This window comes from Lissotriton helveticus, chromosome 2_1, assembly GCF_964261635.1.
Source record: "Lissotriton helveticus chromosome 2_1, aLisHel1.1, whole genome shotgun sequence".
Classification (NCBI taxonomy): Eukaryota; Metazoa; Chordata; class Amphibia; order Caudata; family Salamandridae; genus Lissotriton; species Lissotriton helveticus.
This window is the reverse complement of record NC_136059.1, coordinates 1,975,792,627-1,975,805,681: the sequence shown is the minus strand read 5'-3', so window position 1 is coordinate 1,975,805,681 and position 13,055 is coordinate 1,975,792,627. Positions and strand designations below refer to the sequence as shown.

General features: G+C 44.6%; 1 protein-coding gene across 1 annotated transcript in view; it reads left to right on the top strand.

Moving 5' to 3' along the window:
* GATB (glutamyl-tRNA amidotransferase subunit B) overlaps window positions 1-13,055 on the top strand; it is a 561,352-nt gene that overhangs the window by 469,802 nt on the left and 78,495 nt on the right. Inside the window, exon 11 of the mRNA XM_078676924.1 lies at window positions 1,343-1,421. Within this exon, the coding sequence (XP_078533050.1) occupies window positions 1,343-1,421 (79 nt within the window). The remainder of the gene's footprint in view (window positions 1-1,342; window positions 1,422-13,055) is intronic.

The following is a 13,055-nucleotide window of genomic DNA, read 5'->3' as shown; positions in this document are numbered from 1 at the left end:
ACTGATAGACCCACTCAGACACTCTCACACCCTCTCAGAGATGCACACAGAAACTCATGCACCCACTCACAGACCCATTCAGACACTCACACACCTACTGATAGACCCACTCAGACACTCGCACACCCTCTCAGAGATGCACACAGAAACTAACACACCCACTCGCAGACCCACTAAGAGACTAAGGCACCCACTTGCAAACCCACTCATACACTCATGCACTCACTCACAGATCCACTCAGAAACTCATACACTCCCTCATAGACTGACACACACACACACTCGTGGAGGCACTTACAAACCCACTCAGATACTCTCATGCCTACTCACAGACCCACTCAGACACTTGCTCAGACACTCATGCACCCACAGAGACACTCATGCACCCACTCACAGACCCATTCATACACTCTCAACCCCATGAGACACTTATGTAGCCACTCCAGACCCATACATTCACATACCCACTCATTCACCCATTGAGACACTCACACACTCCCTCACACACCAAGTGAGACATTCATGCTCTCACTCACACACTCACTCTCAAAGGTTACAGGCTACAGATAGGTATTACATTTTTTTAAAACCTTAGAAATTCACTGAAAAAAACAAAGGTTACATGGACTTTATAGTTAGGCTCAGATTTCACTCGTACAAAACCAACAGAAATGAGAACTACAAAGCAACGTCTGTCAGAAGGTGGCACGCGTGATTTATATTTGACAAGGTCGAGCAGTAAAAGCGAGCTGATAAATGAGTTTCCAATGATATTCAAAATGTGATTGTAATTTACTGCATGTATTTGTAAAAGAGCTGGGACCGCTGCTGCATTCTGAACAAACCTCTGCGCTGACCAATGCTCTAAAAATCCATGTTGAAATTCAATGTCCTCTTATATGTATGTATGTCCATTTACAGAATTTGAATATGCAATGTCTGAGTTCTCAAAGGAGCTATGTTAGCATGATATGAAACTCACATAACAGGCTTTAAATAACACAGTCTGTCCGGCGCTGCTGCTCGCCAGGTGTGAGCAATATGTACACATTGACTGCTAAGGTAGTGCACAACCCTGGTATCACGTGATGCAATCTGTGCATTCCGAACGGTTGAACCAGTAAAATATGCCACAGCTGCGCAAGAAGTAGCTCATCATGTGTTCATCTGTTGTATCACAGACCAGCTAATGACTTTTTAATTTCGAAAATGTAATGGCCATATTCATTTTGCAAGTTCTCTCAGTTTGACAGTAAGTTGTCCATGATGATAATGAGAACAACATTTCCAGAATGTTTGAGCGGTTCATAATGTCTTTGTCCTTCTTCTCTCTCTTGTGCAGCCGGATCAGCCCTTCCACCCTGGCGGAGCTCTTGGCCCTTTTGGAGAACGGAAAGATTTCTTCCACAGTTGCCAAACAGGTAGGAATACGCGTCATGCTGCCTGTAGGGCTGTGCCTGTAAAGTCATTCACAAAGGCACTTTGGAGTACGTAAAGTAATAGTCCTGCAGTACTCTATTACATATCCTTGTAGGTCTTCATGTACTGGCCTCAAAACAAGTAAAATAGGAAAAAAATGGGAATAGTCACATAATATTCATATGCAGTAGTCGGGGCCGGTCCTAGGACTTTTGGGGTCCTGGGCGAAAAAGAAGAAGTGAGGCCCCTCTGATTTGCATGTGACATCACAGAAAGTGACATCACGGGACTTCTAATCTTCTTTGGTATCACCAAGGGGCCTTTATATATGCAAATCAGTCACATGGATAAAAAAAACCACCCAAATGAAACAGGTCCGTCTATTTTAAAGCTGTATTAAGTGGATTGTCAAATTGAACGGAAAAGCTAGGCACAGGTCTCACAAAGATGGACTTCCTTACTCAATGTTCACTGATTGTGCCAGTTTAGTGCACGATAAAAGGTCCAGAGCACTGCAAAATCTTATTTGATGGCATCACTATGGTAATAATTATGCAACTGGATATAATGAAATAACGTTGAGTTTGAATACATGTACCTTTTCATTTTTATTAGAAAGCTTTATAAATCACAGGTTAGAACTAAAAGGGCAGCAGAGTTTTGTAGAAACAAAGCAAAGCATGTAGTCACGAGCACCATACTTCCATGCGAGGCTGCATCATAGAAGGGTTAAAGTCATCCCTGTACTGAAAAGGATGTTTAAAATGTGAGTCTTTACAATTCCAAAACTTATACTTAATTTGATGTATTCCTTTCATTTGGATATTGTACTGCTGCATTTATGATAGACAAATGAATGCTCAAGTTCCAGAGTGCAAGAAAATAACAGTAAAACTGCTCGCATGTGATTTAAAGAAGCAACTTGAGGCCTCCTCTGGTGGAAGTCTGTGCTGGTGAGGGTTACAGGTTTCACATAAATCCCTTGCACTGTAAATGGAAAAAAGTTTGATGGTGACCTTATTTTGGAACCATTAGTGAAGCCAGTTGTGAGGCTAAGGCAGTGGACAGCCTTGGTGTGAGTGTGTTCATGCAAGTGTGTGTGTTTGTTACACTAGTATTGTTATTTATTTTGGACACCTTGCCTGTTGCTACAAGCACAATATACACCTCAAGCACAGCTTGTGGTACTATAAGGCTTTCCTTAGAACCCCATACTTAAAACAAAACATGCAATTATCTACAATTACTGGTGTGACATTGAAGTAGGTGTTGGGTGGCAGTCAGAATGTCATGCACATGATGTAGATATACCTTGAGTAAACATAGGTCAAATACAGAAATGTCACTCATAGGAACAGGATAGCCAGAAAATTACATTAAAATACCCCCACTTTGTACCAAAGCCTTTTTGGCACCAAGCAAGCCATTACAACCCTCCCTAGAAGAATTCTCTTGTCTCTTCCATCTAAGCATCTATACATTCATGCTTTCATCCTCCCATCCACCTACTGATATCCACCATTTTCCCTTGGCATTCTGTCATCTATTCATTCTTTCATCAATCATTCAGTCTTTCGCCATTCTGTATGCCTGTCCATCCGCATGTTTCCATCCATATCTAAACCTAGGCATCAATAATTTCACTCATCCATCCCTCCATCCACCGTTTCACTCATCCATCCACCCATCTTTTCGATCATCCATCAATCTTACTGTTCATCCATTCAGCCACACTTTCAATCCATTCTTTCACTCATCCATTCATTTATCTGTCCACTCATCCATCCATCCATTTACACTTTCACTCATCCATCCATCCTTTCTTTTATCTCTCGACCCTCACTTATCTGTTCATTCTTACACCCATCCTTTTACTCATTGTCCATGCTTTCACACATTTACCTATCCTTTTGCTCATCCTTCCATCCATCCTTTCACTCCATCAGTCCACCCTTTCACTCCATCCATCCTTGCAGCCACCATTTTACTTATCCATCCATACACTCATTTATTTTTGCATTCATCCATCCACCCTTTCACTCGATCCACCCTTTTACTCCATCTGTCCATCATCCCTTTCACACTTCCATCCAATAAGCAGGGGGTTCACGTGTCATGCATGATGGATAGTGCCAGAATGCGCGGTGATTCTGACATGGCGCTGTGGTTCCTTTCTTCGCACTTTTATATACCGCAAACTCAGCCCAAAGTCTTTGGAGCACTTTACAAAAGTACCAATCCCATTACAAAAGTTCAAGGTTTTTTAGGCATGGGGAAGTTTAATGATTTGTCCAGAATCTCAGTATTTGGAGCTAACGCCAGGACCTGTACCAGGTTCCCCACTTCCACTAAACTACTCCATGTGCTGCGAGGCCCAGGTGAGGGAGTTTCATCCCCTGGGCTTCACAGCCCTAAGGCCGAGGAGAGGGGTGCACCCTGCCCAGGGCCACACAGCACTGGTTAAGAAAGGGACCCCATACCTGGACCCTGGAGCTTGATGCAGCGCTTCAAGGCCCAGCTGACGGCTGTGCTAAATCCTGCCCTGTCACATCAATCTTTTCTGGGTGCTTCCTCTTTCCCCAACCCACCTCTCCTCGCCTGATAATGTCCAACTGGTCCTTGGAACAAAGGGGCCCTTGACAACGCAAAACAGAAAAGGCAGACAAGGCTTCAGGGCAGGTTGTTAATTGAGGTACTGCCCGACTCCTAACACCCTGCTCCTGAGGTTGCGAGCCAACACATTTGGTGGCTTTACTGCTGCCCACTTCCCCACCCACTGATTTCCTTTCCTCACCCCTGCACCCAGAGAAATGCCACCAGCCCTTGGATGAAGGAGGTCAGGACACCTCCCTTGAAAAAATACATTTGTGATGTGATCGGAAGGTGGGCTGACTGATAGTGTGGCATTTCACAGAGAAGCAGGGCCCCATATTTTTTACCTGAGAAAAGCAGCTGCCCACATTGCCATGCTTAGAGCCCACCCTGCCCAGACTCTTCCCTTCTCTCACTGATTCAGCCTGTTGCATGCTCTGCTCCTCTTCTCCCAAGCTTCTTGCTCTTTGTTGCTGTTCTGCCCCGTTATCTTTGTCTGCCACCTTTCTGCTGTATGTTTACTTAATCATCTCTCACACCCATCTTTTATCTTAGTTCCTTCCTTTGTCTTATTCCCTTTATATGCACTGCACCTTCATTCTCTGTGCTTCTTTCACCCTCTTTCTTTAGCCTAGGGGAACAAGGTTGCCACAAGCTGGTGTTCTACCCCTAACGCCCGTATTTTTAACCCTTCCCTGTATATACTTCAAACATCAGGTATCAATAGAAAGTACTTTTAAATATGCTATAGAGATGCATTAACAGTACCTGACTAATAAAAGTAAAGAAAGGCAGAACAGCCATGTTATAATTGAATACATACTATTATTTTAGAGTCCAATTTAGTCTAATGTCTAAGCCTTTGACGACTCTTAAAAAACAACAAATGGCCAGTATTTTTGTGTTTGAAAGCATGCAATCCTAAGGGGAGCACTGTTCATTGAGCGTTTCTGTCTTTTATGGTGAGTCCTGCAGGACACTCTGCTTTTCATTCATGTAGGGTCAGGGTTTACATCACACAACAGGTCACTTTACATACCCACCTAAAAGCTGTTATGCAGATGCAGCGATTAGATTACTGGAGGCCTTTTGACCAATGACTGCGAGGCCCAGGGAAGGGGGCCCCCTCCCTTTGTCCTCACAGCATTGCAGCACCATCATAACAGGGTCTCTTACAAGGCACTGTGCGAGGCCCCTCTTGCAAGTTTACAGGCGTGGGACCCTGGGCAGCTGTCCACACTGCCCATGCCTAGCGCAGGCCCTGGCAGTAGTAGTAGAAAGCAGTGGCATAACTGGAGCTTTAGTAGCCGCCAGGGGAATCCGACTTTGATGCCTAGTGACTTCCGGAGGAGGTAAGTGTGGAAAGGTGGGGGGTGAATAGATTGGGGGGGGGGGTTGCTGGCGAAAGACGACGATGGGATAATAACACAGGAGAAAAAAAATAAACTTACCTTGTGCTCGCCAGCATCCCCAAAAAAATGTGTCCCACAGTGCGGACCTAACGCCCCTCCCCCAACCCCCACCACCTACGCCACTGGTAGAAAGAACTGTGCCCTCTTAGCACTTTAAATAAGATGGATTTCGACGTTTTGGGTTGATTTCCAAAGCATTTAGGAGCACATAAAACAGTATGTCTGTTGTCCTAGTTCCTGAACTCACAAATGCTTTTGTGAATCAGTATATTGTTTCTTATTTTTTTGGTAGACATATAAGGACAAGTGTTAACCCATAACCCCTTAGTGAGTATACGTATGGTGCGTTTGACCTGCTAAAAAGCACTATAATTAGTTTACAGTAAATGTTGTATGGATAAGTATGTTTTCGAACTTGTATTTGAACAATTATAAAAGCACTTGACTTAGGCTTTTCAGATGTAGGGGCCTAATTTAAGGATTCGGTAATTTACCGAATTCTTAAATACCGATTCGGAAAATAACCGAATCCTTAATGTAGGGAGCACTCAAATGAGTGCTATTCCCATTTTAGGATTCGTTATTTACCACCAACTACAAGTTGATGGTAAATATCGAAAACCCCAAAACAAGCAATTTTTTGCAAATTATTACTGTGCCATGTGGCAGAAATACATGCCCTTAGGGCATGTATGTGTGCCACATGTGCACCCATACACTATTCAGAGGTGCAACAGGGTGTCAAAGTGACACCCTGCCACCCTCCAATGTGTTCCCCCTTTCACCGAATCTGTATTTACCGATTCGGTAATTCCCATACATTCCTAGGGACCTCCAGGCCCATAGGGATGAATGGGAATTACCGAATCGGTAAATACCGTTTCGGTAATACTTACCGAATGAATACCTACATCCCATTTACCAATTCTAAAATACCGAATCGGTAAAATTCTGTATTTTAGAATCGGTAAATCTGGATTACCTACATCTGACCCAAAATGACTTACTTTAGCGGTTTGGGTGCTTTTTTCCTACTTCCTACATCATGTACCTGTAGCATAGAATATTTCTGAATTACTTTTTTTAAAGTTGCAAAATAATGAGTGCTGTTTTAATCAATGTATACCGAGAGATGTTTCGTGTCATGAGCCAACCAGCAATAGGACGTCACAATCCCGAATTTAGTTAAAACAAAATAGTGATTTATTCTCAACAAAAACTTTTTGGACTCAATCATTTTGTGGGTTTCAGAACATTGGATAGGAGAGAATATCTTGGTAAATTAAAATATAGATCAATGTTGTAAAGATAAACGATTGAAAGCAGCTAGTTGATGCTGAAGAACGTTAAGATCTTTAAAAGTTAGTCAGTTGCTTTAAAAGAGATCACCTTAAGAACTTGCGGCTTGACTCCAAGAAAGAAAATGTATCTCCTTGGCAAAAAAAGTGAGATATATTTGTGTGAGCTGTGCATGCATAAAATACACAAGAGCCCAACACGGAAAACCATGAAACTGTCAGATGATTGCATTTATACATGACAAATGGGAATAGACCAGAAGTGGCCCTAACATGCAATGCAAATGAGCGAAAAACCTGTGGAAAAAAATCCATGATCTCAGAAAGTTTGCTGATGCACAAAAAGCATATTTCAGCGTTTGGCACATGACTACTTTTTTTAAACATTTTTAATTTTTTAACTAAAATATCAAGTGGTTCCTAACTTTTAATTTTAAATAATTTGTTTTTTCATAATATCATCATTTCGGAATATTGTAGCACTGAAAGAGTACTCCGTGAAAGCTCTAATTTTTTATTAACTCTTTTCTGTTGAGGCATTTACATTACATTATTTACAAAAAACCACCTTTTATTTAAAGCTGATAGAAACTGCATTGAGTTCAAATAGGTGCCAGGAACAGAGTATCTTGCAAAAGAACACATTTGTCTGTATATACTTGGTACATTTGTACAGTGGAACCATTTTTAACTTGGAAAAACATGATGTGTTCCTACACCCTCCTAAGGGACACCATGGAAGGTGGGGGTGAAGGGTAGCACTAACTGTGTACCACTTCATATGTTGTGTACAATCAGTGTGCCTCGCGATGATCTGTTTGCCCATGCATCAGTCATATGGCACAGGGGCCAAGGCGTTTTCAGGTCTGCATGGGGCGAAGACACATAAAAATGATCCATATTATTGAATGGACCCCACAAGCACCTAAGGACACCCTTTGCTGATACCAGAGTACAATAGGGTTTCAAAACTCTAAAACAAGTGCCTGTTCCACCTCCATGCACTTTCTGTAATCTAGTCTCTGAGGCCTTTTCACTATATTCTTGCAAGAGGTGTGTTACCTCTTATGAAAAACAGAGCAGAATTGTTATTCATAAAAAAGAGGTATGTGTAAAAGTATCCAGTACAGAAGGAAATGTCCAGAAGACTTTGGACTGGTAAACATTTATTATCAGTGCTGAAAATTTTAAAGAAATATCAATTTACTTTTGATAAGCATGCATACATCCCGAAAACTGACATATCTTTCTAGTGGCATCGGTTTAGGAATAGTATTTAAAGAGAAACCATTATTTGCATAATCACTGGATCATAATGTGAAAGATCAGTAACCAAGCTAACCTAATACCTTAACATGACAAATCAACTTTTCTATGAAAAAAACAAGAAAGGTCACTTTAAACCTAATGACTGTATTATGATACCGAATGAGAACTGTTGATCTCTTTAGCAGTCACTGAACCCAGAAAAAACTGAATTCATCCTCTTGCATAAACACCACCACAAACTAAGCATTGAACGGCTTAAACAATTTCAGTGCTCTGGGTTTAGCCCATGCCTTTCCGATGAAGTCAAATTGATGGGTATCTGGACTACTACTCCGTTTATGAAATCACATAACTGCATCACCAAATCTGCCAGATTCTCTACTGTCACAAAAAAAAATCTCAAATCCTACTTACCACCAACTGACTTCCACTTGTTTGGCCAGTCCATGGTTATCTCCCGTGTTGATTATGGCAACACAAATCTCATTGGAGTCCCCAAATCTTTCCTCGACCCTCTCAAGGTTTTCATGAACTTTTCAGCTCGCTTGATCTCCAACACCCGCAAATTCAATCACATCACCCCAATACTAAGAGACCTGAACTGGCTCACCTTTAAACCCAGAATAAAATTCAAATTAGCTTGCACTATTTTAAAAGAGGCTCACTTTCCTCACTCAAGCTATTTACTACCTGCTATTAAAAACTTCTGGAAGCAACAGGCATATTAGAAGCAGAATCATCCTATGACTTAAATTCAAAAATCTGAAAACTCAGTTTTCCAAGGTGTTGTCCTTTTCTGGGGCAGCTCCCACCCTCTGGAACACTCTCCCTGCTGTATTGCACTGCTAGAACGATCTACTTACCTTCTGCAAGAAGCTAAAAACTTTCCCTGTTAACTTATCTCACTTAATTCTTCACAGAAAATTTCTCAACATTAAGTTTGCATTGTTTTTATTGAGGCTAACTCTTACGTTTTATCACTACTTTTTCCCATGGCCCTTTCTCTGCCTCCTTACAACCTCCCTCCTGTCCTCTTAATTCCTTCACCACGTTACCACCTTCCACTTGTCTCTTTCTTCTTAATACCTCCATTCTGTCCTCCCTGCAACCTCTCTTGTCCCTCTCACCGCCCACTCCCCCTTTCCTGCAACCAATCCCCTTCCTTTCTACTACCTCACTGCTGCCTTCAGCCTTGCCTTGCCTCACTCTCCTTCTCCATTTTGCTCTTGACTTCTCCTCATACTTCCCCATCCTCCTAATCTCCTTGCCACTACCCCTGCCTCTGTCCCTCTTACTTTTCTCCACCTCTCTTTTTCGATACCCTCAGTACTCTCACCTGCTCCATCTTTCTGCCTCCACTGTTCCTTACCTTTTTGCCTTAACTCTCTTTGACCCATTATTGTCGTCCCCAATTTCCTTATTACAGTACCCTGTCTTACTTGATATCCCTCCCACAACTCCCTACTCTCACCCCTTGGCTCCTAGCCTTTCCCCACTCTACTCTGTCACCTTTGCCTTCCCCTTCTCATCCAATCACCCCAAACCACTCTCGCTACTCCCCCTTTCCTTTTCCAGTATTGATGTTACTTTGTTAATGCACTAATAGTCTGTTTAGCATTCGTCAAATGTTTAATGTAATACAAGACTTACTCACATAATTTTCTTACAATCCCAGGTAGAAAAGGGCTATAGAAATATGCTAAATATAAAAAATAAAAAAAATGTCTATCTGTAGAGACTTCTACCTGCAGATTCCTTTCCTTAGAATTATCCCCAGATGTCAGACAGGATCCAGAAACTTTTTGTGAGCAGTACCACTGTGCGCTGGTAGGTGGCGTCGTTCGGCTCCACGTGATGTCATCCGTGCCAGAAGTGACGCGCTGGTATTAGTTCTTTACTTTCTGCGCTAGTCCGCGCAGATCCGTAAAGAGATACCCGCAGTCATATTTTGACTGACCTTTTTTCTGAATTTTGTAAAACTTTTTTTCGAGACTTATCTCATGATATGGCAGGGATGTTCGCTAGGAAGCCCAGATTCAAGCCCATCTGCGACTATCACCGACTGACTCGCACCTCATCTGCCTCTGGTGTCTTGAGCACGACCACAACACCAAGACCTGCGTTGATTGTTGCGTCATGCACCCCAAGGCCTTCAAGCTCCTTCCCGTTCGATGTGTGACAGTCTCGATGTCCATCGAGTGGAAGGTCACAGGATAGGTCATAGAGCCATCGATCTTCATCAAAGTCATCCCATTCTGGTAAGTCCCACAAAAAGAAAAAGAGTAAGAAGTCGTAGAGGTCTTCCACATCCGTCAAAATCATCTGACAAGAAGATGAAGCGTCATCACTCGAGGCCTGACTCTGCGGTTGAGCCTGCGCACTGGGCCATCTTCACACCTCCCCAAGTTTCTCGGAGCCGGAATGATCCCCGTCCAGCTCAGAGAGTTTTATGAGGCCATGCACCTCCTATTTGGATGGACCGTTCTCTCTAGAGCGCGGTTGGGCCCTGCGGTATCGAAAGGGGCCCCTACTGGTTTCCTGTTCCCGGGTCCACCCCCGGCACCAGTCGGGTCCCTTGGATTCATAGATGGATCCGGCCCAGTGCCGGTTGTACCACCTCAACCTTCCCGAACTTGGTCCCATTATTGATGCTTCCGGTGCCCTTCGGCAGTGCCGTCTCCATGCTTATCCCCGACATGGAGCCGGAGAGGCGTTGCCCAACTCCGACTAGAGCCATACCCTCCAGGCTAGAGCCTGAGCCCCATTCTTATGGGCTAAGACTTAGGAAGAATGGGAGAGTGCACAGAACCCTGGAGAACACCAGCCCCTAAACCCCAACATGGACCGGCGTGAGGAATTGACAGACACCAGTGGACTGGGCACCTCCCCAGGTACTGGCATGGTCTCTCCACCTATCGTGGCTAGGGAGGAGGGAGCCTCTTTTGCTTTCGTGGTTAGAAGGGCGGCCAAAGTCCTGGATCTTAGCCTGTCTTCAATGGCATTCAAGACTAATAGAGGTGCTTCAGTCAGGCGTTAGCCCCACAGAACCCCTTCTCCCATTTAATGAAGCCCTTACGGATGTCCTGCTAGGGGCCTGCACAAGAGTTCTTGGGAACAGGACAATCAACCACCACCATCGCCTCGCCCTAGGGGACCCCAGTTTCCTCACACAACACCCTACCCTGGAGAGCTTGGGGTTCCAAACCTTAACTTCCTGAGTAAATTCTGGCACATTCTCTACCACACGACCAGATAGGGCATTCAAGACGCTGGATACCTTGGGCAAGAAAATGTTTTTTTCCACCAGCTGGCACAGCGATCCGTGAACACCACTTACCTTTTGGGTTGTTACTCTCGTTCACTTTGGAATTTGGTTTCACAGGTGGTGCCCATGGTCCCGGAGGAGGCCCAGGCCACACTCTCCCAAGCTGTGGCCGACGGAAAAGATGCAGCTTAGTTCATGATCCGATGTGGGCTGGACACGATCGACTACTAGACAGAGCTGTTTCTTTGTCAGTGGCCTAATGGCACTATTCCTGGCTGAGGAGACCTGGCTTTTCAGCAGATGTCCAAGCTTCATTTATGAACATGTGCTTTGATGGCTCCTATCTCTTTGGAGAAAAAGCTTACTCTGCACTGGAGCACTTCAAAGATAGCAGAACTATAGCCAGGTCCTTGGGCATTTCTATGGCCCCAGCTAACCCCAGTCCACCTTCCACACCTTTTGTTGCCACAGAAGGGGCTTCCTGCCCCGTCTTTACCTGCCCAGCCAATACAGCATTCAAGGTCCCCCAGTCTCTGCTTGGCTGTGGACGCGGTACCCTCAGACCTCATGAGTCAGGTAGCCAGAGGTCAGGCCAGTCCACCCCTGCTCTCCCGGCAGCCGCCAAACCTCTTAAGTTCACCCTCCAGCAATCATGGGCAACTAATGGAGACAGGATATGTCATCACCTGCACCATTGGAGGTCGATAACATTGAACCGCTAAGTTCTCCAAATTATCCGAAGGGGCTACTCCCTCCCATTTGTGACTACGCCTCCATCCATGCCACCGTCTTGCAACCAGCTGACGGAGGACCATTTCTCCTTATTCCACCAGGGAGTGGTGACTTTCTTGGCCACTGGAGCCATAGAAAGGGGGCCAATGCCAAAAGTATGTTGTGGTTATAATTCCCGCGACTTTCTGGTGCCCAAAAAGGACATAGGCCTTCGTGTTATCGTAGACCTGTGCCCTCTCAATTTCTTCCTGAAAAAGTCGAAATTCAAAATGCTCACGCTCGCTTAAGCTTTCTCTGCCTTCGTCCAGAGAGACTGGTTGGTAGCATTGGACTTGCAGGATACATCCTCCCACATCCCCTTTTTCCCTGCAGTTCACTATGGGGCACAAGCATTTTCAATTTGCCATACTTCCTTTAGGCCTTACTAGTGCCCCTTGGTGTTCACCAAAGTGATGCCGGTGGTTGCAGCGCATCAGCGGCCATCCGGAGTACCAGTCTTCCCCTATCTCAACAACTAGCTGTTGAAGGCGAGCTCGCCTCAGGCAGTCATCCCTCACCTCCGACCTACAGCTGACCTCCTGCACTCGCTCGGATTCACTATCAATGTGCCAAAGTCCGACCTGACTCCCTTTCAAACTCTCCTTTTCATCTTAGCTGTTCTGGACACAGTGCAGTTTTGGGCTTATCCTCCTAATCGGCGAGTCCAGGATATTCAGGCTATGATACCAATGTTTCATACTCTATCTTGGGTTTCAGTGAGACTTACTCTGAGAATCCTGGCATATGCGGGCCCTGCAGTGAGACTTGAGGCTCCAGTGGGTGCAGCATCTGGGGAATCTCTCCGACATGGTCCAGATCTTGGAGAGAACTGCAAAAGATCTGCAGTGGTAGTTAACGAACCGCAATTCTAACAGCGGCAGACCTCTCTTGCAACCGGATCTGACAGTAGTGACAGATAGCCATCTAGGAAAGGTAGCGATCAAAGGCCTCTGGTCTCTGGCAGAATCCGGATTCCACATCAACCTACTGGAGCTCCGGGCGATCTAGCTAGCCTTGAAAGCCTTTCTA